Source organism: Mustela erminea, chromosome 6, assembly GCF_009829155.1.
Source record: "Mustela erminea isolate mMusErm1 chromosome 6, mMusErm1.Pri, whole genome shotgun sequence".
NCBI classification, from domain to species: domain Eukaryota; kingdom Metazoa; phylum Chordata; class Mammalia; order Carnivora; family Mustelidae; genus Mustela; species Mustela erminea.
The window spans coordinates 86,578,154-86,604,569 of NC_045619.1; the positions used below are offsets into that span (position 1 = coordinate 86,578,154).

Here is a 26,416-nt window from a genome sequence, read left to right on the forward strand (position 1 = left end):
GCTGGAACCTCCTGACAGGGCCTCCTGGAAGGGCTGTTAGGATCCTGAAGGTCTAGTACTTTCTGCATTGGGCTGGCTGAGACCTAGAGCCCTCCCTCTCTGAGGTGAATTCAATCCCCTCAACTGAGCCTTGCCTCTCTCTGCCCACCTCACCCTGGCCCATCCCTGCTCAGGTGTGGAAGTGATTGAAACCAGATCTAGAGCTCCAGGGACAAGGAGGACACCACAGCCCTAGCAGCTAAGCAGATGGATAGCTGTGGCCAGAGGCTGTCCAGAGGACAGGAAGACAAGACCCAAAGGCTGCCTAGGCCCAGGGATTCATGCTGGCTCTCCAAGGAGCCAGAGGAAGGGACTCAGGTAGAGCAGTGCCTGATGGGAGCGATGGCCTCGTACCCGTTGCCTCTGCAGAAGAGTCTGGGTTGTCTGGCCCGGCTTCACCAGCAGGTTCACTGGCTTCACCAGGGCCTCTGTTCTGGGAGCCCTCAGCAGCCATGCCCTCCAGCCCTTTGCCTTCCTCCTCGGCCGAGATCTGGGCATCCACTCCAACTTCCAGCACGCGGATGGTCTCGTGGCCTGACATCACGATGACCTGCAAACATAGCACAGGGACTTCACTGGCGCGGAGCGGGCGGAGCGGCTGGTCTAGCTCCCGGGGAGGAGAGCTCTGGGTTCGGTTAGGGGAGAGCGGAGAAGGTCGGCCCTCCAAGACTCGACCTCCCGCCTGAGGGCTGCGTGCTCTGGGCCAATTCCACAGCCTGGAGCAGGCTGCAGCTCCTTGATTCCAGGAGAGGAGCTTCTGAAAGGACCTGGGAGCCTGGTGACAGGGGAAGGACTTGACATGGGCTGAAAAAAGCCCCATAGAACCAAAACACTTGGGGATATTTCTATGTGCCCCCCTTTAGGGACTCAGTTCAGGGAGTGGTAAGTGGCCTAACCCACAGCCTTGCAAGGATGTCCTCTCAGTTGCTAGGATATTGGAGTGCACTGAGGAAGGCCCCTGACACAGCATCCACAGCTAAGCTGGGCCAAGAAGCAAATCCCTCTTCACTTCTGTTGAAACCATATAGAAGTTCCCTCAAAGATATAGGGGGTGGAAAATGAAAGCTCCACATTGTCGAGAAACGTTCTAAGCTCATGATTCCTTTATTTCCCAAACCCCAGGGAAGAAAGGCCAAGATTTCCCTGTGCACTAACTTCCTGAAATGTGGGTCAGGAATCCTGGAGGTGGCAGCTTTGCAGGTCCAGTCGTGCCATCTGTGGGCGTGCTCCCACCTCGAAGGGAGCTTCCACACCCAGGGGTGTAGGCAGCACCCAGGGCCTCCTCAGAACCTCTGGTCATCTCCTGCTCAAACAGCCAGCACTCCTTGGCTCTTTACCTCCAGCACTGACTGGCTTTCAATCGGGCCATTCAAGAGTCAGGGACACTGTGTACTCAAAAGTTCTGTTGGGCCTGCCTTGCACTTGGCCTGTACCTGAAGGCATTCCTACCACACAGTGCTGAAGCCTGAAAACTGAATCCAGCCAGAGACTGCTGGAAAAAGTGACAATGTAACCCATCAAGGAAGGATGAGGGAAATACACTTCCAAAAGCAGTTCCCTCTCCGATGCAAACTCGACCTGTGAGGGACTTCAGTCTGATTATATTTTAAGAGATGTTAGTCTTTTTGTTTCTTTTTAAAAAATGATATAATAGGGCGCCTGGGTGACTCAGTGGATTAAGCCGATGCCTTCGGCTCAGGTCATGATCTCAGGGTCCTGGGATCGAGGCCCGCATCGGGCTCTCTGCTCAGCAGGGAGCCTGCTTCCTTTTCTCTCTCTCTCTGCCTGCCTCTCTGCCTACTTGTGATCTCTCTCTGTCAAATAAATAAATAAAATCTTTATTAAAAAATAAATAAATAATAAAAAATGATATAATAAATATGTTCACTACAAAAAATTATAAGAAAAAATAGAGTAAATGACATGATGCCCAAATCTTTCCTTATGTAAATATACACATATTTGTATATATATATTTTTAATTTTTATTTATTTTTTAAAGTAAACTCTATTTTTATCTTTTTTAAGATTTTATTTATTTATTTGACAGACAGAGATCACAAGTAGGCTGAGAGGCAGGCAGAGAGAGAGGAGGAAGCAGGCTCCCCGCTGAGCAGAGACCCCCCCCCCCCCCCCCGCCATGCAGGCCTTGATCCCAGGACCCCAGGATCATGACCTGAGCCAAAGGCAGAGGCTTTAACCCACTGAGCCACCCAGGTGCCCCATAAAGTAAACTCTAAAGAGTAAAGTGAACTCACGACCCCAAAATCAAGAGTCACATGCTCTACCAACCAAGCCAGCCAGGTGCCCCATACATATTTGTATATTTTAATTTCACTTTTTTGAAACAGCTTAGGGGCACCTGGGTGGCTCAGTCAGTCAGGCGTCTGTCTTCGGCTCAGGTTATGATCCCAGGGTCCTTGGATAGAGTCCCACACCTGGGCTCCCTGCTCAGTGGGGAGCCTGCTTCTCCCTCTGCCCCTACTCCCCAGCTCATGCCCCCTCTCCCTTTTTCTCTCTCTGCCTGAAAAAAATAAATAAAATCTTAAAAAAAAAAAATATATATATATATATATACATATATAGTCACAGCTTAAAGGCCCGAACTCAGTCCATGAGAAATCCTAGCTGGTAACTACATCTGGATGGGTGAAGTAACCATGAATTTGGTAAGAAACAGGTACTGATGGGTTCTCTGGAATCTTCCCCCTGGACACACGCTGAGGTCCATGACCCTCACTCCCCCCGCCTCTTCCTGCCCCAGCATATACCTGCTCATTGACAGTCAGAGATGACTCTGGCCCAGCTCCAGGATCCATGGTCAGTTGTCAGGGTCGGGTGGGGGCCAGCCCACACCTAGCACATCTGTGGGATGACATGGGACAGGAAAAGCAAAGGCTGATGTGATGTAGTCATACAATTTCTGTATCACCTTGAAAAGTCAGGAGTAGAATGGTAAGAAGAGAGCGAACCTAAGTTCTCTCAGGTGTCTATAGAAGTAAACAGGATTCTAAGGACTTTAAAACTAAAGCGTCTCGCTTCCTACAGCATCCCAGGAGGATCTACACTCAGGAGGAGCCAGGGTGACCAGAAGAAAGAGAAGGGCAGGTATCTGTCCCTGGGATTCCCCCAGTCTGCAGGGAGAGGGCAGACCCAGCAGAACCCAAGCTGATTTTGGCCCGGACACTGAGAACCTCAGACACAGGGAAGGAGCCCTCTGGCTAATCAGAGGGCTTCTCAGGGAAGTTTGAGCAGACTTTGACAAGTTTGAGCAGACTTCCTGGGAGAGATGGTGAAAACAGGGATATATTAAAACAGTAGTCCCCAACCTGAATATGCACGATCATCATCTAGAGCACTTACTAAAAATACAGACACCAGATTCCCCTGAAGCAAGCATCCCCAGAGAGTCTGATTCAGCAGGTGGATCCCACAAAATCAGCTCGCAAGTGATTCTGTGGCAGTGGCCTAAGGACACTACTGGCCTTTAACACCAGAGGCAGGACAACCTCCCAGATCTCGGAGCAGCGGCCAAAGGCAGGGAGAGGGAGTGGGAGGAACCCCTGTGAAGACCAGATTGGCTGGCTGGAGCCATAAACTGGTAGGGTCATTAAGAAATAAAGGTATAGGGGCGCCTGGGTGGCTCAGTGGGTTACGCCTCTGCCTTCAGCTCGGGTCATGATCTCAGGGTCCTGGGATCGAGCCCCACATCGGGCTCTCTGCTCAGCCGGAGGCCTGCTTCCACCTCTCTCCCTTTGCCTGCCTCTCTGCCTACTTGTGATCTCTCTCTCTCTCTCTCTCTCTCTCTCTCTGTCAAATAAATTAAAAAAAAAAAATTTAAAAAAAAAAAAAAGAAATAAAGGTATAAAGGGGACAAACAGGTTTAGATACTTACATAGAAAAGTAGGCAATTAACACTGAGTTGAGAGCCTCTATTGCTAAGTGTTTATGTAACACTTATTCCTGCTCATTATTCATGCCAGCTGGGGGAAGGGGGCATTATTATGACCCAGGTGCAGATGAGGAAAGTAAATTCAGAGACATGTTCTAGATTCTAGATCTTTCTCTCCCTCTTTCAACCGTGGGTGGGTTGATCGGTCTTCCTTTTTTATGATTTTATTGATTGAGGTAAAATTCACCACTGTAACCATTTTAAAGTGTCAAACTCAGTAGAATATAATAGATTTACAATATTGTGCACCCATCACCACAATTTAGTTCCAGGATATTTTCATCATCCCCCAAAGGAAACCCCATTAGCTGTTACTTCCTTTCTCTGCCACCTCCAGCCTCTGGCAACCACGAATCTGCTTTTTTTCTTTATGGATTTGTCTAGTCTCCATATTTCATAAGTGGAATCATACAATAAATGGCCTTTATGTCTGCCTTCTTTCATTTAGCAAAATTTTCCCAAGGTTTATCCATGTTGTAGCATGTACCAAGACTTTAATCCTTTTTATAGCTATGGAATAGCCGATAATATTGGGGGCGGGGGTGTGCTCCTGGCAGTGTCTGCGCGGGCTCAGGGAGAGGCAAATAGAGATTTAATTTCCAAGATGGAAAGTTTATCAAGCTCAGAGGTGACTTTACCGAGTTCTCCCCTGGCCCAGGCCCTGACCCAGCACCTCCTCGCACAAGCAGTTCAAGACAAAAACCTATTAAGTGCAACACTTCATGAGTAAGGAAAACAAGATCTTCATTTAATCCCTATTACAGCATGGTAAAATGTCTTAAAGTAGAGAATGAAGTAAACCTATCAGACCTTTTCAAAGAAACCAGTATCTTCACCAGAAAAAAACTATTTGTAATTTTAAGAACATTTTTAGGGTGCCTGGGTGGCTCAGTTGGCTGGGCAACTGCCTCCGGCTCAGGTCATGATCCTGGAGTCCTGGGATTGAGTCCCATATCCGGCTCCCTGCTTGGCGGGGAGTCTCTTTCTCCCTCTGACCTGTCCCCTCTCATGCTCACTCTCTCTCTCTCTCTCCCCAAAAAAAAAAAAAAAAAAAAAAAATTAAAACACATAGATCGCAAAGGTGAAGAAAGGACGTATTCCATAAAACACGTTTCAGGATATGGATGCACGTGGATCTATGCACTCGATCCTGGGTCACACGGTGATCTCCAAAACGGTTTTGTGAGTGAGGCTGTCCCAAACACGGATTAAATGAAGAACAAGCAAAATTGGATGAAGCAGGTTCAGGGAAAGGAAGACCTTTTTCGGGGACAGAAACTAGCATTATGTACGGACCAAAGAAGGACTTGTGTCAGTTACGGGTCGCTCCAAAAGGAGTGTAGAAGCTGTAATCAGCTGTTGCTTTATGATGGGCAGCCGGCTGAAACTGGCAGCAAGACTCAGCCTTGCTAAGCTGCTAGCCCACTATGGGTTAGATGACCAATTGCTATACTCCAGCAGAAATGAAGGAAAAAACGGTGTTTAATTTATAATTTTCCCCTAGGATTTTTTTGAAAATGATAATGTAATTAAAAGATATTTATACACTTTTTGAAGATACTTATACATTTTATTTTTTTTAAAGACTTTATTTATTTATTTGACACAGAGAGATGAGAGAGACCATAAGCAGGCAGGCAGAGAAAGCAGCAGGAAGCAGGCTCCCTGAGGAGCAGAGAGCCCTATGCGGGTCTTGATCCCATCCATTCCTGAGATCATGACCTGAGCAGAAGGCAGAGACTTAACCCACTGAGCCACCCTTGAAGATCCTTATGCATTTTAAAGGGAAGATATAAACCATTAGGGCTTAGAGAAAGTTATCCTGATGACCATCAGTGTAGGGCACTCTTAGAGAAACTAAGTCATAAAATGAAAATTCAGTATTTTGAATAAACTTGCCAAAGAAAGCGTGACATTTAAAGAAATGTGAAAAAAAGTTTAATCGTGATTAAATAATTTGGACAATTGTGGAAGTCAGTTTTAATACATTGTTCTGTTTATTATGGCAAAAAGTTTTATTTTAAATTAAAAAAAAAAAAGGTCCAACCTGGTGAATGTCTAAACCTAAACTGGCCTAAAAATGCCTGCCTCTCTCCTAATTTGTGACCCTGATTTCCATTCATTTACCACATATTTCCATCTGGATGGTCTAATAGGCAATTAAACTCATGTCTTGAAAAAAAATCCACTGTATGGATATATTACATTTTGCTTATCTGTTTATCAGTCGATGGATGTTTCAGTTGTTTCTACCTTTTGGCTGCGTGAATAGGGCTTCAGTGAATTTTTCCGTACAAGTTTTTGTTTGAACGCTTGTTTTCAATTCTTTGGCATATGTACCTAAGAGTGTAATTGCTGGCTTAGAGGTTTTAGGGTCCTCACTCTATGGCATAGGTTTTAGGGTCCTCACTCTATGGCAGAATGTTCCTTGGCCAAGAAGGCAAGGGGGACCACGAGGTTCCTTTTCTCCCTTTCCTTCCCTAACCATCTAGCTTAGGGATGAAAGGAAAGGCAAGAAATTCAAGACACTGGGGTGCCTGGGTGGCTTAGTGGGTTAAAGCCTCTGCCTTCATCTCAGGTCATGATCCCAGGGTTCTGGGATGGAGCCCTGCATCGGGGGGTGGGGGGAGGTCTCTGCTCAGCAGGGAGCCTGCTTCCCCCTCTCTCTGCCTGCCTCTCTGCCTACTTGTGATCTCTGTCTGTCAAATAAATAAATAAAATCTTAAAAAAAAAAAAAAAAGAAATTCAAGACACCTAGCAATTTGAAAAAGGAGTAAATAAGGCTCCCCTCTTCAGGAAGGACAAGGTGGGGCAGAAAGGGGAGAGGAATTTGCTGGAAGACCTAGTAGGCACCTTCCACCCTCACTGGGACTCTGGCCTCATCCCTGGGTGATGTCCTCCTCCAGATTTTGTACATGGGAATCTTCTGTGAGTTTTGCCAACTTGGCAACTTACCACCACTTTGGGATGGGAACTGGGATGAGCCAAAAAATTTGTAACATACAGAAGTCAGTTAGCAAGTCATCTGCAAATTCAAATAAAAGGCAGAGACAAAACAGAGCGGAAAGGTGTGCAAAGTAAATTTGGGTCCATTATAGCTTGATACACACATTTCACGGGGAAAGGATTTTCCAATTCCAAAGGCCTTCAGGTGGGAGGCATCCGTAGCCAGTCATTGTGGGGCAAGGGCCATCTGTTCAAGAGGGGCTTAAAGTGTGCTCCCAGTCTTGTGGCCACTGGTCCCTTGGGGCCAACCACGGCCACTCACAGGGAGTGATTAAGCAAGTGTCCACTTTGTGACTGTGTTATTAGGGGGATTTAAGCAGTACAGAGGCTCAGGTAATCCTAACATCCTTTCCATCCTCGAAATTCTATGACCTTATGTGGACCTGGTTCCTCAATATTTAGTCCTTTGTGTCAAGGGAAAAGGCAGTCCTGGCTCAGAGCCTCTGCCCACACACAGGCACACTCTGACCAACCAACTGACCAGGCTTCTGCCCCCCAGAAAGGCATGCAGTACAGAGACAAATGCCTCCCTCATCTCAGACCCCAGAACTTACTCATCTCCCTTCGTCTTGGCTTTAGATGGCTCCTATCAGAGATACATGTGATGGAAACACCTCTCCAATCTGCAGACACTCAGCATTTTGACTCTGAACGCTGTCCTGTGTGTTTCCTAGCTCAGTATCTGTGCAGACTTTCCCCTGCACCAGGTCCCAGGCCCCTGCCAGGAACTTTCCACATTTTTCAAGCCTAAGTCTGTGCTTGGCCTCACTGACGAGACAGCAGCCATCTTTAGTTTGTATTTTGACCAGTTCCCCAATGACTGGGGTGAACGGCCTCCTTTAAGCTCACGATGCCATGCCGTGTCCACAGCCTGAGAGCCAGTGAGAAGCGATGATCCTTGGTCTGTTTGAAGAGAAGGGGCTCCTGTGATCACTCCGGCAGTAGAACTCCACACCATACACAGCACAGCGGAGCTGCTCTGGGTAAAGCTGGGACCGGAGCCAGAGCCCACCTGGAGCCTCCTCCTGGGTCTTCTTTCTCCAGTGAGACGAGTGAAACACACCTGACTCAAACCGGGCAAAGCACCTCAGTTGGTTCCCAGAGAGTTCATTTATCCCTCGCTTTCCTGGACTAACATCTAAAAACACAGGTAACCTTGAGGGGAGAGTGAACTGTTGGTGCCGAGGCATTTGCCCACAATCCGAAAATCCAGAGGTCTGGGACCATCCAGGAGTTCCAGTGGAGGGGATGGAGTCAGGGGACCTCCTTTGGCAATTGCTTTGGACCTGCTTAGAGCAACGTTCCAAGGCACCCAGGAGGAGCATTAGGAAATCTCAAACAAGGGCACCTGGATGGCTCAGATCCTGATCCCAGCGTCCTGGGATCGAGCCCCACATTGGGCTCCCTGCTTAGCGGGGAGCCTGCCTGTCCCCCCTGGTTGTGCTCTCTCCCTGTCAAATAAGTAAATAAAATCTTAAAAAAAAAAAGTAAATCTTGGGGTGCCTGGGTGGCTTAGTTGGTTAAGCAACTGCCTTTGGCTCAGGTCATGATCCTGGAGTTCCAGAATCAAGTCCCACATCGGGCTTCCTGCTCATCGGGGAGTCTGCTTCTCCCTCTGACCTCTCCCCTGCCATGCTCTCTCTCTCTCTCTCAAATAAATAAAATCTTAAAAAAAAAAAAAAAAAGAAATCTCAAACACATCCAAAACCCCCTAGAGGAGCCTGAGATTCTATTAGGAAAAATCCTGAAATGTTTCGTCCTTCATCTATTCAAATATTTCAGTGGCTATACGTGCTGGACATTGGGGATACAACGGGGGAGAAACCCTTTCCTGGCTTTGTTAAGAAGCTTTCAGTCTAACATGGAGTTAAGGAAACAGAGAGAACTGTGGTACAGTATGTTTCAGTGTCATGGTGGATAGACAAGGGCTAGAGGATCCACCGAAGGGATACCTGCTGCAGTCTGGGGTGGTCCCTTCTCCCTCGTTCCAGGGTGGCACGTGGTTCCAACATGAAATGTTATGTATGCAGAATCTTACGCCATGTGGAGGAAAATGGAAATTCTTGTGCAGGATGCTGACTTTTTCTTTTGAAGATTTTTTTTTTAATTTATTTGACAGACAGAAATGACAGCAGACAGAGAGGCAGGCAGAGAGAGAGATAGAGAGGGAAGCAGGTTCCCTGCTGAGCAGAGAGCCCGATGCGGGGCTCGATCCCAAGACCATGAGATCACAATCTGAGCCAAAGGCAGAGGCTTAACCCACTGAGCGACCCAGGTGGCCCAGGATGCCTACTTTTAACACAGACTCCTTTCTGTGGTTTTCATCCCTCCCTTAACACTTCATGTGGTTGAGGTTTTCAAGGTGTAAAATACCTTCTCACTCTACATTCGATTTTGCAGCAGGCATCTCCTCTTCATGAGGTCAGTGGACTCTAAAATATGGCTGGTTAAGCTGAAATTAGTTTTACCTGTATTCAGCTGAAAGAAAGCCACACTTACTGTGGGAAATCACCTTTCAGAAATTTGACTTAATTCTCTCAGGGTTGTTTGTCCACATCGGCATCTCCAGCTCTAGGCTTCTTTTGTATTTAAACCATGTTTGCACTTACCTCTTGCAAAGCTGCTATTCAGAAAGGCCACAATGACAGGACAGCAGGGTACTGGCAGAGATGGGGAACTAGGGCTGAGCTCACTGGTGCCGTCAAGGCTTTACCTCCTCCCTAGATGGGCTCACTGAGTCACACAAGGATCAAATTGGGACTGTATCTGGGAAGTTCAGCCTCAGATATCCAAATGCCTACTAATTGTTCATATCATCTCGTACTCAACATGTTCAAAACCGAACTCCTAATTTCTTTGTCTTTTTTTTTAAGTAGGCTCCACGTGCAATGCGGAGCCCAACATGGGGCTTGAACTCACAACCTTGAGATCAAGACCTGGGTTGAGATCAAGAGTCAGACACTTAACTGACCGCACCACCCAGGCGCCCCCAAACCCATTCCACCTGCATGCAGCCTTCCCCATCTTGGCCTATGGGCAGCTTCATCTTTCCACAGATGCTCAGGCCAAAAACCTTGCCATCATCCTTGCCTTCTCGCTTATGGCTCACATTTGCTCCTTCACCAAATCCTACAGGCTCTCCCTTCCAGGATGCCCAGAATTCCCCCACTTAACACTGCCACGCCGGTCCACACAGCTTTCATACCTGGTGTGAAGGAACACCACCACATCCCTGCATACAACTATAATCAGCCCTTTTCTTAAATTGCCAGACTCCAAAGAGGCTTCCACCTCTAAGTCATTACTGCCTGATGGATTTTCTGCATGCCCTTCCATCCTTCTCTACTTCTGGTCCCAGGACACAGATTTCCCTGCTTACACGTGCTGAAGAAGAATAATCATTTACAGTTTATCGGGATCCCTGCCCTTTATACATAGTATTATAGCAAGCACCCTCTGGAGACAGAGACTGTAGGGTTCATCATCCCAGCTTTGGTATTTACCAGCTGCGGGCCTCAGGACAAATGCCTTAACTTTGGTGCCTCAGTTTCTTCATCTGAAAAAATGAGAGAAATAGCATCAACTTCATAGGGTTGGACTGAATAAATTAATGCATAAATTAATGCATGTCAAAGTTTAGATCGATGCCTGGCACACAGTAAGGGCTCAGAAAATGGGAGCTATTATCCTAATTTACATACATTATCTCATTTGAGTTTAGTGCAGCAATTAAGAAGCTAGATTCATCTCTCAGTTTTAAGATGTCTTCAGTGTGACACCTTGGACAAGGACCTAACCTCTCTATGCCTCAGTTACCATATTTGAAACGGGGCTAGTGTGACAGTAAATGGCATAAGCGTTCAACGTATCTTAACTATTATTATTCAATTCTGACACCGGCGCCCCCCACACCATAGTGCAAACCCATACTGAAACCGAACCAACTGTGTGACTTTCCACATGGGGGGAAGGTAACTTCTGTTTTCTCAGGGATAAATAATAAGAGAGCTTACCTCAGAATTATTGTATAAAACACTAGGGACAATTGGTTATTATTACTCCCATTTTTACAGATAGAAAGTTGAGGATTAAAGAGAGGTAAGGGTATGGGCTTTGGAGGGAAACCTAGACTCAGATCCCAGTTTGGCCATGAAATAGCTGTATGATCTCGGTGTGATCTTAGCCTCTACGAAGCTTAATTTCCTCATCTTTTTTTCTTTTTAAAATTTTATTTATTAATTTGGGAGAGAACAAAACAGAGAGTGTGCACACATTAGTGGGAGCCGGTTGGAGGGCAGAAGGAGGGGGAGAAGCAGACTCTCCATGTAGCAAGGAGCCTGACCTGGGGCCCTGAGATCATAACCCCAGTCCAAGGTAGATGCTTAAACAACTGAGCCACCCAGGCACCCCTAATTTCCTCATCTTTAAAACAGTGATTAAATGGGAAAATATGCGGTTGTTATAACGGTGATACAAGATTGTGTAAGTGAAATGCGTAGCATGGTGCTCTTATTATGATCCTAGTTTTATTGACAGTGAAATGGAAGGAGAGAAAGCTCAGGTGACTTGCCCAAGGGCACAGAAAAGTCAATGGCAGACTCAAAATTCAACACAGTGTTCACATGTCCCAGACAGGTATCCTCCTAACAATAACAAATAACAATAACAATAAAGAACTTTCTCTCCGTAATGGTAAGGGGCCAATTTGGGGCCCCAAGGATCAGGACACATTGAAAATGAAAACTCTCAGTTCTCCTCCAGACAACCCTCTCCACCTCCCCACCCCGCCCTCCATCCACAAGCAGAGATTAATAGCTTGGTAAACTGCTAACAGACCAGCTAGGCATTCACATGGGCCAGAAAAAAGTGAAGGAGAAAAAGATAGGAAAGCAGTAAATAACTTTAATTCCCCCTTTCCAAACTCTCATGTATAATCGTAGACATATATAGGCTAACAGTAAACACTAGTTTAATAAAGACACATTTAGATTTAGTTTCTCCTCCTGTTCCCATGCCCTTGTGCCCAAACATGATTCATCCCAGGCAGGGTGAAGGGAGGAGGCAAATGAAATGTGAAAAATAAAGAGTAGGTGTATTTCCCCACTAGACTGTAAACTCCAAGAAGATCCACCCACTTATTAACATGCCCCAGTGCCTAGTATAATACCTGGTACATAATGGGTGTGTGTGTGTGTGTGTGTGTGTGTGTGTGTGTGTGTCTATGAGCCAAAAATATAAACTAAGAAATCAGGTCATATCACTTGCCCTCCTCATACTTCCTACCTTCTCCCTTGAAACACAGACCCTATTTCAATTTTTTTTTTGTTCCCATTCACAGTTCTAGGACTACTTAAAAATTGTTTCAAAGAGGGGTGCCGGGGTGGCTCAGTGGGTTAAAGCCTCTGCCTTCAGCTCAGGTCATGATCCCAGGGTCCTAGGATCGAGTCCTGCATTCGGCTCTCTGCTCAGGAGGGAGCCTGCTTCCTCCTCTCTCTGTCTGCCTCTCTGCCTACTTGTGATCTCTGTCTGTCAAATAAATAAATAAAGGGACGCCTGGGAGGCTCAGTTGGTTAAGCAGCTGCCTTCGGCTCAGGTCATGATTCCAGCGTCCTGGGATTGAGTCCCACATCGGGCTCCTTGCGCGGCAGGGAGCCTGCTTCTCCCTCTGCCTCTGCCTGCCATTCTGTCTGCCTGTGCTCGCTCTCTCTCCCTCTCTCTCTCTGATAAATAAATAAAATCTTTAATAAATAAATAAATAAAATCTTTAAAAGAAAAAAAGATACATTACTGAGGAATCAATTAAAAAAAATTGTTTCAAAGAAGTAGCAATAAGTTCTGGAGAACCCTAACCACACTTACCCCTTCCTAATGTGGCAATCCAGCTTCCCTCCTATTCCCTCTGTGGCCTCACTGACCCTCATTCTGACACAGAAAGAGCTTGGAGCTTAAAGGCAGAAGACCCAGATTGAGCACTGCTTCCCCTCAAGTAATCTCCCTAAGCCTCAATTTTCTTATTTGTAAAATGGAGCTAAAGGATAGTACCAGCCTCATGGGTTACTAAGGATTAAATTGGTAACATTTATGTAAGGCACTTAAAACTAGGCCTGGCACACAGCAAACACTATGTAACACTTACTACTATTGTTATTACTATTTTTAAAGTAGGCTCCATGCCCAGCAAAAAGCCCAGTGCAAGGCTTGAACTCACAACCCTAAGATCAAGACCTGAGCTGAGACTGAGAGCAGGATGCTTAACTGACAGAACCACCCATGGCATATAAAAATAATGTTATTATTTTTAATTGAAGTATAAAGTATGTATATAAAAATGTTTTCAATTGTAAAGTGTTAAAAATAGAAAGCTTACTATTATGATTTTATAGGCAATAAATCTTGGGGAGAGGGATATGATCTTATCCCATGTTCCTTCATTATGCAGAGAACCCTTAGAGAAGCAAATTTCTTCTGATTCACTTTTTCTTAGTTGCTAGATATACCTTCAAAAGAGAAGAAATAGCTCATCTCTCTCTCACTCACACACACACGATATCACTCTATGGTATGACTTTGTAGCTTTCATGGTTATGATTGGCCTTCCCTGGACCCCCTAGCCACCACCACCACCTAAACTGAAAACTCCATGACAGGGTAAGTTCTATCTGTATTGCTCAGAGCATGGCACATACTAGGTACTTTTGTTTGACCAAGGAACACAATGAAGTTCTCCGGCACATACTCAAAAACAAAATGAACAAACTTGAAAACAGGTCACAGAAATATCACCCTGCACCAGGGCTTCTATCCAAATGGAATATATGGGATTCTTCCTCAGAAAGCCCTGCTTATTCCTGTTGGCTGCCTCGGAATACCAAGATAAGGGGTGGAGGGATATATGTCCATAAACAATTCAAGACCAGCCTCTACTTTTGGAGCAAGGAATCTGGAAAAGCAGATGAGGCTACAATCTCTGCAAAGAATTTCTTTCCATTTGTCTGGAAAGGCTTCCTGATCCTGTTTTATTTCCCCCTGCCCTGCGGCCGAGGCTTTTCTGGGGTTTCAGGCTTCCAGCCACCGCGGAATGGGGGATCCCAACGCTAAAGTGGGGATCACAAGGCACCCTGGCGCTCCCTTGGCCTTGCCAGGTGAGAATGGCAGGGAAGCACAAATCTGGCCCATTATTATGATATTTATTAATAATAATACTGTTATTAAATATTTATGAAGTGCTCATGCTCTGATCGTTGGTTACCCTCCCACTATTCCTCCACGCTTCCAGCAACGGCTAGGTTCCTAACCCCGAGTCCCACCAGTGCTCCCTGTGTACTGTCGCTGGGGAGAATGGTGACAGGTCGCCCTGGCCGACTCAGTTGACCTTCACCGCTGGGAACCCAGGCGTCCGGGTTCTCCCCTGGGGCGGGAATCCGCTCCCGGTCGCCACCGGGTCAGTGTCTGTAACGTCCGCTCCCGTCAGTATCCCACCTGGGCTCCAGGGGAGGGGCCCGGTCCAAGCTCCCCACGGGGTCCACCTGGCGGCAGCCCCCTCCCCTCCTCGGGTCCCCGCCGGCCGGCTGGCGGGCGAGGGCGCGGCCCCAGGGGTCTCCGGCCCCAAGCGGGCGGCCGCGCGCAGTCTCATTCCCAGAGCTACCCGCCGCCCCGGCCCGGCATCCCGGCACCCCGGCCCCGCGGCATTTTTTCTCTTTATCATAAATATATAAATTATGCTAATTACGGGCATTGCATATTAACCAAACCCGAAACCTCCCCTGCCCGGCCCCCTCCCCCTCCGTGCAAACCCCTCCCCGCCCCGGACCCCGCTACTTACCGGAGCCCGAGCCCGAGCCGCCTTCGCCCCCGGTGCCCGGCGGCCACCGATTAGAGATTCATCTCACAGCTCGGGCCAGGGGGCCGGGGCCGGGGCCGGGCGGCCGCCGCCCGCAGACAAAGAAGCCAGTGCGGCTTGGCTGGGCTCGGCTCGGCCCGGGAGCCGGTCGGGACCCACCGCCACCCCCGGGCCCCCAGGCCGGGCTGGGCAGAGCCGAAGGGGACTCCGCGGGCTGCGCTGGGCGGAGGGGGGGGCGGCCGGGAAGCAGGAAGGGGGAGCTGGGGGGGGGCCGGCAGGTATATATATTTTTCTTCTTTCCCCCCTTCCACAACCCCCCCTTTTTCCTCCCCCCCCCTTTTTTCCCTCCTTCTGCTACTTGGATTTTTTTAGCTGCTGCGTCATGAGCATAATTTATGCAAAGAGCTTTGCCGCATGCTGCACCGCGCGCGCCAGCCGCCGGGGGCGGCGGGCTGGGCGGGCGGTGGAGGAAGGGAGGGGATCTGGGGAGCCGGGAACGAGGAGGGGTGGGGGTGGGGTGGGCACCCTCCGCAGTTGGTCACGCCGGGAGGCCCCAGGGCTCTCTTCCCGGGCTGGAGTGGAGGGTCCGTGAGGCGGGTCACGCAGCCCCCCCTTGGAGGGGTTGCTCGAGGTGGTTTCATTTTGGAAGGTGCGAGAGGGGGAGCAGGAGCACGGGAGTCCGAAGTGGGGACCTGTGCCACATTCCGTGCAGCCAAGGGTTGGGCGGTGACTCCCAGCCACCGCCGTCTTTCCTCCCTAGTTAGTCAACTGTACTCCTCATCGTGGAAAGTCAAGTTCAGGTCCATTCCCGAGCCCCAGGCCAGAACCCCAGTGCGAGACGGGAGCGGAGGTGGGGGGACTTAACCGGCGTTCAGCCAGCGTCGAACCTCCAATTGGTTGTGCCCTGGGTCCATTTCAGGGAGGGGACCCTGGTCCTGAATGCTCCCTCCGCCCTCACTCCAGTGGCGGTTGGTTGTGGGCTGTGTTGTCTAAAGAAAACTTCCTTGCCTTCTTGTCCAAGTAGACAAGAAAATGTTAAAAAAAAAAAAAGAAAGAAAAGAAAAGAAAGAAAAAAGAAAAAGAAAGAGAGAGAAAGAATGAAAATGACAGTTCAGTAGAATGGAGATTCTGCTTTGCTGGTGGTGATGGCACGGAGGCTTTGGTTTACCTGGAGGCTCTTGAGGTTGGGGAAGGGGAAGGGATTCGAAGACGTCGAGTTTGGGGCCGAGGGTAAAGCAGTTTGGAGAAGTAGTGGACAAGTGGAAGAGGAAGGAGTTGGAAGACAAAAGTAGAAGAGAAGGAATGAGAGGAGAGTTGAGGAGGGAGACTGGAAATTCAGTGATTGCAGCCTCCGGCCATCAGTCTGGACTGCACCCCCTCTGCCCCCACCCCGGCCAATTTGCTGGTTAATGGAGAGCGGGGAGAGAGTTGTTTAGTGTAGTTTAGTATAGTTTGAGGGGAATGGAAGTGGAGCCCCAGCCCTCCCAGGACTGTACTGTAAGCCCCCTGGTGGAATACATTGCTGGAGAGAAGTGGGGAAGTGGGTGCCAAGTGGCCTCACACCATCACTCCTACACACTTTCCAGAATGTTGCCTGGAGCATGCTCACACCCAGAGGTCCTGGTCACAGAAGCTTCCCCCTGGAGGCCCAACATTATCATCTGCCTGGCCAGAAGGGCTCTGGTTCTGTCCCTCTGCTGTTTGTACCTGAGGGTGAGGAGATACGGCTGGTAACAGATTTATAAGAAACCAATGGATTAGGAGTCAGAATATTCAGGTTTGAGTCCCAACTCTTCCACTCACAGTCCAGGCCAGTAATTTAACTTCTTCATTACTTTATAAAATGAGGGTTCTATCTATAATCACTACTTCATAGGATTAAGAAGTTTAATAGGCTGTATGTAAAAGCACTTTGAAAACTATAAGCTCTATAATGTTGTAAGATATCTGTATGATAGTTACATCCATTTTTTAAAAAGATTTTATGTATTTATTTGTCAGAAAGAGAGAGAGCAGGGGAGCAGCAGACAGAAGTAGAAGCAGGCTCCCTGCTACGGGTGACCCCCACCTTTGAGACTCTATCCCAGGACCCTGGGATCATGATCTGAGCCAAAGGCAGACACTTAGCCAACTGAGCCACCCAAGTGTCCCATAGTTGCATGCGTATTAATGGCTTTGTGAAACTCTGACACGTCATGGTATTATTTCTCTTGGGAATTTTGTTTGGTCTGTCTATAGGCTCTTCCCCTCAGACTGTAAATTCCTCAGGAGCAAAGGCTGTGTTGTATTTCCCACTACGCTGTGTGAAGGAGGGGCACAGTCTTGCTATGGATCATTGTCATACAAAAGTGGAAACTCGGGGACGCCTGGCTGGCTCAGTTGGTTAAGCAGCTGCCTTTGGCTCAGGTCATGATCCCAGCGTCCTGGGATCGAGTCCCACATCGGGCTCCTTGCTCCGCGGGGAGCCTGCTTCTCCCTCTGACTCTGTCTGCCACTCTGCCTGTGCTCGCTCTCTCTCCCTCTCTGACAAATAAATAAATAAAATCTAAAAAAAAAAAAAAATTAAAAAAAAACCAAACAAACAAAAGTGGAAACTCTTAGTCTGTGGGACTTGGTTTGGTGCTACACACACATCAAATGCTTTGAATGACTTGAATGTCATTCAAAAAAAATTGAATGTTTTTTTTTTTTAAAGATTTTATTTATTTATTTGACAGAGAGAAATCACAAGTAGATGGAGAGGCAGGCAGAGAGAGAGAGAGGGAAGCAGGCTCCCTGCTGAGCAGAGAGCCCGATGCGGGCCTCGATCCCAGGACCCTGAGATCATGACCTGAGCCGAAGGCAGCGGCTTAACCCACTGAGCCACCCAGGCGCCCAAAAAATTGAGTGTTTTTTAAAAATAGTATTTTATTTATTTATTTGACTGAGAGAGAGTGTGAGCAGCGGGGAGAAGCAAGGCGAGAGGGAGCAGCAGACTCCCTGATGAGCAGGGATCCCAGGATGCTGGGGTCATGACCTGAGCCTAAGGCAGCTGCTTAACCAACTGAGCCACCCAGGTGTCCTGTCAAGGATAGTTTGAAGAGGGGCACTGGGAGGCTTAGTGGGTTAAAGCCTCTGCCTCCTGCTGAGGTCTTGATCCCAGGGTCCTGGGATCAAGCCCCGCATCAGGCTCTCTGCTCAGCAGGGAGCCTGCCTCCCCCCCTTCTCTCTGCCTGCCTCTCTGCCTACTTGTGATCTCTGTCTGTCAAAAAAAAAAAAAAAAAAAGATAGTGTGAAGAAAGAAACAGATGTGATGGAAGGGGTTGAGGGAGACATACACCAAAATGTCAATTGTGGTTTTCTCTGGAAAAAGGAAACCTTTAATTTATCCTATGTATACTTCTGTATTGCTTGAATTTTTAAAAAAATATGTTATTTATTTGAGAGAGAAAGAGCATGAGATGGGGGTGCGGGTGGGAGAGAGAAGCAGACACCCTGCTGAGCAGGGAGCCAGACAAAGGACTCCATCCTGGGACTCCCAGTCCCAGTCATCCAACCAACTGCGCCACCCAGGAGCCCTGCATTGCTTGAATTTTTTATGATAAGCATACATTAACTTTTTTGTATGTTTAATTTTTTTTTAATGATTTTATTTATTTATTTGACAGACAGAGATCACAAGTAGGCAGAGAGGCAGGCAGAGAGAGAGGAGGAAGCAGGCTCCCCGCAGAGCAGAGAGCCTGATGTGGGGCTCAATCCCAGGACCCTGAGATCATGACCTGAGCCAAAGGCAGAGGCTTTAACCCACTGAGCCACCCCGGCGCCCCATATGTTTAATTTTTTAATTCAGGTCTAACATGGGCACACAGTAAAGCACCTAAGTCTTAAATGTACAACTTAAATTTTTACATAATTATAAATCACCGAGCTATAGAGCATTTCTGGACACCTGGCTGTCTCAGTCAGTGAGGATGCGATTCTTGACCTCAGGGTTGCAAGTTCAAATTGGATGTGGAGCTTACTTACAAAAAAAGAAAAGAGCATTTTCAAAACCCAAGAAGACTCTCCTGTGCTCCTTGATAGTCAATAAACTCCCAGTTACCAATCTTCTGAATTCTATCCCCACAGATGAGTTTTGCTGGTTCTTGAACTTCATATAAATGGAATCAGACAGTATGGGCTCTTGTGTCTGCCTTCTGTCACTCAACATATGTTCCTGAGATTCACCCATGTTGTTGTGTCTAGCAGTACTATTTGTTCTTTTTTTATTGCTGTATATATTCCATTGCATAATTATGCCACAGTCTACTATTGATGGGCATTTGGGCTATTCCTGTTTTTGTTCCTTCTATGGATAAAGCTGTTAGGAACATTCTTGTGCAAGTCTTTTGGTGAATATATGCACTCATTTCTCCTGGGTAAATACTGAGGAGTGGAATTGCTAGGTTTGGAGTATATATTTAACTTTCATCGAGTCTGCATTTTCAATAATGTTTGAATGAATTTATGTCCTTAGTAGTAACATATGAGAATTCTAGTTGTTTCACATCCCCTCTAATACTTGTAATACAGTTGTTGTTGTTGTTTTTTAATATTGCAGTGCAGTCTTTTTTGGAATAAGTATATATTTGATAATTTTAAAAAAGCTCCAACAATATAAATATTGTCATGGATGGGTGGAGAGAGTTGTTGCCAGTGGCTTCCTTCTGCTTCCCATGCCAAAGAAAGCTCTTCAGCAGTATCCTCAGCCCAGCACATTTTTTTCTCCTGCACTCCCACTTCCCATGCCTTCCAAGCCTGCATTTCTTTAACAAATAGTTATTATCTACTGTATGCCAGACACTGGGCTGTGTGCTAAGTGTCCAGTGGAAAACAAAACAGACTGCTCTCTTGGAATTTATAGTCTACTAGGGAAACAGACATGAAACAAAAAATAAACACTCTATCATTACACATTACATATGTTTAAGAAAACAAGGTGGTACAAAAGAGTCATGCTGTGAGGGGGAGGGGCAGGGCAGACCTCTGAAGCAGTCAAATATAAAGCAAAGTGTAAAAGACAGTATAAGCAGGAGGCAGAAGGAACAGCAAAGGCAGAAAAAGAGGCAGGGCAGAGGCCATGAGGCAGGGAAGAACTTGGCGTTCAAGAACCTGAAAGAGGACCAATATGGCTGGAACACGGCAAGTGAGAGTGCGCAGAATGGGGCTGGGAAGATAGGGCCCGCATCAGGAAGGCCTGGTCATATCCACCTCTAATCTTTCCATTTAATAGGTTCATTCTTACTTTGCAAACTCCACTCAAGGTTTATCTCCTCCCAAAAACCTTCTTGAATGATACCACATTGTTCTAATTAGTATTATTTTAATTACATCATTGTTCCAGTGACTTCATTATATAATTTGTAGTTTATAGGCCATCATTCTTTTTCTGGAGAATATATTGGTTTCCCCAACAGATGTGGGGCAGGGCCTTATGTTTCCTCTATTGTCTGATCCCCTCCAAGCACTTAGCATATCAGGCGGACAGCAAGAGACTGTTGACAGGAAGAGTCCCCCGTGACACTGCACTCCATTCCTAGAAAGCTCTGGGAATCTGAGCAAATAATCCCTGGTGTCCCATCTTCCCCGCCTTGAGAACTAACCCAGTTCCAGGTCTTCAGAAATGGTCAGGGAACAATCAAATTTCCCCAGGATCCACGCATATTCTCCTCAACACCTTCCTGGCGTCCATAGCTAATCTTGCCCCTCCCCCTCTCTAATCACCAGATTAAAGGCATCACTGCTGTTGCTAAGGGAATGAGGCGTGGGCAGGTAAGAGTGAGTTGGAGGACGATACAGCGGGGAGTCAGGTTGGTCAGCAGGAAAAGAGAAGAGAAAGACAGTGATGCATTTCCAAGTACTTCTCTGCCAGTGTCTTCCCCTCTGTGCTACCTGCTCATTCTCTCCAAAAGCTATGAGGCTTTTTTTTTTTTTTTTTTTTTAACCTCTGGAGTGTTCAATTTTACCACGTTATAGCTTGTAGTGGTTGGCCGGTTTTCACAAAAACAAGGAAGCTGTTGTCCATCTTGACCTGGGTCATACTGCAGCCCTTGTGAGAATGGGTGATGAAGGAGAAGGTCCCTGAGTATTGTTAACAATGCGGGATATTTTAAGGTGAGAAGCCAGAAGGGTTTTTTAATATTCTTCTTTTTTTCAAAAAAAAAATTTTTTTTTTGAGAAGCCAGAGTTTTTGAAAACTTGTATGTGACAGAGTATGGCTGTGCATACTCCATTTTTTTTTAAAGACCTCCCACCCTGAAATGCGTGTATTTTATTCTATTTACTTTAATTTTAGCAATGATGTAGTAGAACTGTATTACTAGGCTGCTGTCACTCTGACAGATCACCCTACCAGCTCAAAGGGTAAATATGTGGGTTTTTTTCCCCATAATTTTTGTACAGTAACAAGGTGAGGAACATTTTAGCTCATAAATTATTTACCAAACCTCACAGGCATAATAGGCTGTGTGCATATTCATCAGGCCATCATCCATTATTCATAAGAAGTTCACTTCAACTGTTAGAAGAAAATGAGGTTGTTGATTGAAATGCTGAAGAAACGTGGTCTTTTGTTCTCCCCCCACCCTTTCTCCCATCTGAGTAAGTCTGGAAGTTTCCATCAAAAAATGATATTGTAGGAAAAATAAATTTATTCCTGACATGCAGATGTGTAGGTAAGTGGGAAAGCAAGCCTGGAGTAGGAAATAAATTGGCAGAATCACCCACCATTCATTTAACTTGGCTAAAGGCCCCTGATTCCTGCTTGCATAGAGATTGTGCCCAGGAAGTGGCTGGAGGGGCTACCCTTCCTTGCAATAAAAGAGCAGCTTCAGCAAATCTGATAGTTAGTTGCATTCTACAGCTCAAGACCTATTTTTCATTAATCTTCTTATTTGACCTTCACACCAAATCTGTGCGGTAGGAATAATATTCAAGATGAGAAACTGAGGCTCAGAGAGGTTAAGTGATTTATCTAAGGCCAAACAGCTGGTGAGGGAACAGACCAGGAGTAGAGCCTACATTTTCTTTCACACAGTATGTTCTTCATAGTCTGTCTTCCTACTGCCTCTGGATGAGCTGCTAGGACTGCCAACCGCTATCGCCACAGGAGTAAGTAGGAGACATAATCCAATCAGATCCAGGATCTGTGTTCAGACACGACCATGATCGCTTACTAGTTGTGTAACCTTGGGCAAATTAGCTTTCTTAAGCCATACTCTCCCATTTGTAAAATGAAAATAACACTCACTCCTAAGGTTTTATAAGTGTTGATGGAGATAATGTATCTAAAACCCAAGTGTCAGCATTTACGTCCCTTTTTAAAATTTTTTCTTTCTTTTTCTTTATTTCCCTCCATTTTAAGGGTCACCTCTCTCTAGTGTATTTGAGGAAGTGGAACGCAAGGCAAGGTTTGTCTCATGCCTGTCTCCCAAATCTTCTGCTTCACCTTCTGTTCCCTCTGGTCCTGGGCCACTAACTTGGCTGCTGATCACAATCTAGCACACCTGGTGTGGTTCCTTTGATGAAATGCAACTATATTCACAGTGAGGCAGAGCTGTGACTTCTCCCCAACATGACTACACAAGGTGTTCTTTACTGGAGGGTTGGGGGAAGACTAAAGAGAATTTCAGGGAATAAGGGAAAGCTTAAAAATTTGCTTTTAACTTTCCCCATAATCCAGATGAAAAACAGCTGAGAAGTTCACTCTTGATATTAAAGGGTCTGTTCCTTTCATGGATGTAGCCCAGACCCTAACCTGACTCCCTGTCCTCAGGTCTGCTTCCCTCCCTACAAACTCCTTCAAACCTCCACTTCTTTCTGGGAAGCCCCAGGCCCTTCCTCCCTCTTGTTCCTCAGCTGCCCTGAGTTCATTTCCCTAAATCTGACAATTTGATCCGGAAGAGTTGAATGGGGGTGTGTGTGTGTGTGTGTGTGTGTGTGTGTGTGTGTGTGTGGTGGAACCAGTGAAAAGCGCCACAGAGCGTGTGTCCCAGTGAGCTTTGGCACACAATCCACCCAGCAGAACGATCTAGGGAAGGCCGGGATCCAAGTCCAGAACCCTTCCAGTCTCTTGGCCAGACTGAGATGCAGATGAGGCTCTATTCTTGTCTTTTGGAAAGTGAGTAACCTCTGGAACACAAACACACACCTTTAAGAAGAAAATGAAATCTTCACCCCCAAACCGGCGAATGTCGATGTGTTAGTATGACTCCCATTACTTTGCACTTTTAATGAGCACAAGATGATTCTGATGCAGGTACATTGAAAAAAACGGATGGAAACCCCAGAGGAAGAGACACTGCCCTGGGGTTTACTAGGCTGCCCCTGCCACGGTGGAGTTAGCCCATTGCATTACCATGCAGAGCAGTGTTAGTGCCTCTCCTACAAATGCTGGCCTGAAGAAGAAAGGAGGGTCCATTTCTGAGTCATATATCTTGTAATCCTTGTTCCCTTAGTTACAAAAAAAAAAAAACAAAACACCAGCCAAAGCTTTGAAAAGGCTGCTTCAAAGAGCCTGATTGGATTCTTCTACAAACCTCTGCCCTCCCTCTTTGGGCTGGAAAATGGGAGGTGATTTTGTTCTTCCAGGTACATGAGTCAAGAGCAGAAAACATAGGTGTTCAAGAAAGGTACATAAAAATGCTCTGCCCAGCCTGATTAACTGGGAGTAGGGACCCTGCAGGAGGAGGCAAGATGATTCTCAGACCACAGCTTACCCATCTCTACTGCAGCACTTACTGAGCTCTGCCCTAACTTTGCTCCCACAGCTGTCTGACCAGGCACATCAACAGTTCATTAACCATCATCCTGGGCTTTCCCTTTTCCTCATCCTAACATTGTTGTTATTATTATTTTTAAAGATTTTATGTACTTATTTGTCAGAGTGAGAGAGCACAAGCAGGAGGAGCAGCAGGCAGAAGGAGAAGCAGGCTTCCCACTGAGCAAGGAGCCCTATGCGGGGCTGGATCCCAGGATCCTGGGATCATGACCTGAGCCGAAGGCAGACACTTACCTGACGAAGCCACCCAGGTGTCCCCAACATTATTTTTAAAAAATACCTTTATTGAGGTGTAACGGACACATAAGCTACATTTAAATTGGACAATTTGATAAATGTTGACATATGTACTTACCCACGAAACCATTTCCACAATCAAGATAATGAACATATCCATGACCCCCTAAGTTTCTCAGAGTCCATCTCTCCCTCCTGTCCCTCCCTCTCCCCCAGGCTTTTTCTCACCACATATTAATTTGTATTTTCCAAAATTTTATATAAATGGCATCCTACAGTATACATCCTTTTTTTTGGGGTCAGGTTTCTTTGACTCGGCATAACTGACATTATCCGTGTTGTGTGGATCCATAGTTCATTTATTTTCATTGTATGGCAATACCACGATTTGTTTATCCATTCACCTACTGAGAGTCATCTGTGTCATTTCCAGTTTGGAGCTGTTACAAATAAAGCTGTGGTAAATATCCTGGTAAGTCTTTGTTTGCTCATAGACTGTCATTTCTCTTGGGTTAATGGGAATGGAATGGCTGGATCATAGGGTATGTGGATTTAAAAAAAAAAAAAGTTATTTTATTTCTTTAATTTCAAATTTTTATTTAAATTCCAGTTAGTGGAGCACCTGGGTGGCACCCAGCTCTTGCTTTCGGCTCAGGTCTGTTCTCAGGGCCCTGTGTGGCCTCCAACCTCAGCAGGGAGTCTGCCTGAGAGTCTCTCTCCCTCTGCCTCTGCCCCACCCCGGCTTCTGCCCTGCACACATGCATGCTCTCTCTCTTTAAATAAGTCAATCTTAAAAAAAAAAAATAAATTCCAGTTGGTCAACAAACTGCGCAGTATTAGTTCCAGGAGTAGAATCCAGTGCTTCATCACCTACACACAACACACACTGCTTATTTTAAGTACACCCCTGGGGCGCCTGGGTGGCTCAGTGGGTTAAGCCTCTGCCTTTGGCTCAGGTCATGATCTCAGGGTCCTGGGATCAAGCCCCGCATCAGGCTCTCTGCTCAGCAGGGTGCCTCTCTCTCTCCCTGCCTACTTGCGATCTCTCTTTCAAATAAATAAATAAAATTTTTATTTTATTTATACCCCTTAATACCTATCGCCCATCTAAAACATCCCCCTGCCCACCTCCCCTCCAGCAACCCTCAGTTTGTTCTCTATAGTTAAGAATCTGTTTTACAGTTTGCCTCTCTCTTCATCCCCACCCCTGCCTATGTTCATCTATTTTGTTTCTTAAATTCCACATGAGTGAAATCATAATGCATTTGTCTTTCTCTGACTTATTTCGCTTAGCATAATACCCTCTAGTTCCATCCACGTCATTGCAAATGGCAAGATTGCATTCCTTCTTACGGCTGAGTAATATTCCATTGTGTGTACATACCACCTCTTCTTTATCCATTCGTCAGTTGATGGACATCTGGGCTCTCTCCATACTTGGGCTGTTGTCGATAATGCTGCGGTAAACATCAGGGTGTATGTGCCCCTTCGAATCAGTAGTTTTGTATGCTCTGAGTAAATACATGGTGGTGCAATTACTGGGTCGTAGGGTGGTTCTGGGTGTATTTAACTTTTGAAGATCCTGCCATACTGTTTTCAAAGCGGTTGTACCATTTGACACTCTTATCAGCAGTGTGAGTTCTAATAGCTCGACATTCAAACACTTGAAATATTCAGGCTTGTTATATTAGCCATTTAAATACGTGTGCAAATACTGTTTTAATTTTTTGACTTGGTAAGCACTCACATAGTTCAAAAATTAAAAAAAAAAAAGGCATAGAGTGAAAAGTCTCACTTTTCACCATGGACATATGGGTTATTTCTAATTGTTTGCTATTACAATACTGCAGTGAACACCTTATACAGTGTTTCTCAGGAATGCAAATATATCTGTAGGGATCATATCTAGAAGTGGGGAGGGGGTGGGGGGATGGTTACCAGAGGAAGGGGGGTGGGGGATAGGTGAAATAGGTGATGGGGATTAAGGAGCACACTTGTGCTGAGTACCACCTAGTGTTGTACGGAAGTGTTGAATCACTATATGTACACCGGAAACTAGTATTACATTGTGGGGTGCCTGGGTAGCTCAGTGGGTTAGAGCCTCTGCCTTCAGCTCAGGTCATATCTCAGGGTCCTGGGACTGAGCTCCGCTTTGGGCTCTTTGCTCAGTGGGAAGCCTGCTTCCCCCTCTCTCTCCCTGCCTCTACTTGTGATCTCTGTCAAATAAATAAATAAATAAAAATCTTTAAAAAATAATATTACATTGAGTGTTAACTGGAATTAAAATAAAAACTTAAACAAAAATAAATAAATTAGAGTGTTCATTCACAGCATTGCAAATAAAGTTAGCAAATGTTTGGATTTTACGAAACTGATAATAGTGTTTGTGTGGTTTTAATTTGCCTTTTTCTTATTAAGAGTGAAGCCGAACATCCTTTAATATGTTTATTTATTTTTTTATTTTATTTATTTTTTTTAAAGATTTTTTATTCATCCATTTGACAGAGAGAGATCACAAGTAGGCAGAGAGGCAGGCAGAGAGAGA

At 46.1% G+C, this 26,416-nt stretch overlaps 1 protein-coding gene across 6 annotated transcripts in view; it reads right to left on the reverse strand.

Moving 5' to 3' along the window:
- Positions 1-15,319, reverse strand: part of POU6F1 (POU class 6 homeobox 1) — a 29,843-nt gene extending 14,524 nt beyond the window's left edge. For 2 of the 6 annotated variants that reach the window (XM_032348216.1, XM_032348210.1), the window contains exons 1-3: positions 14,820-15,319; positions 2,811-2,904; positions 394-589 (exon numbers count right to left, since the gene is read on the reverse strand). In XM_032348216.1, coding sequence (XP_032204107.1) covers positions 394-589; positions 2,811-2,858 — 244 coding nt within the window. In that variant the 5' untranslated portion in view covers positions 2,859-2,904; positions 14,820-15,319. Of the gene's footprint in view, positions 1-393; positions 590-2,810; positions 2,905-3,934; positions 4,382-7,551; positions 8,353-10,500; positions 11,260-14,819 lie in introns of those variants that run through there. The other 4 variants (XM_032348211.1, XM_032348213.1, XM_032348215.1 and 1 more) reach the window with 4 other exon arrangements.
- Positions 15,320-26,416: the final 11,097 nt, after the last annotated feature.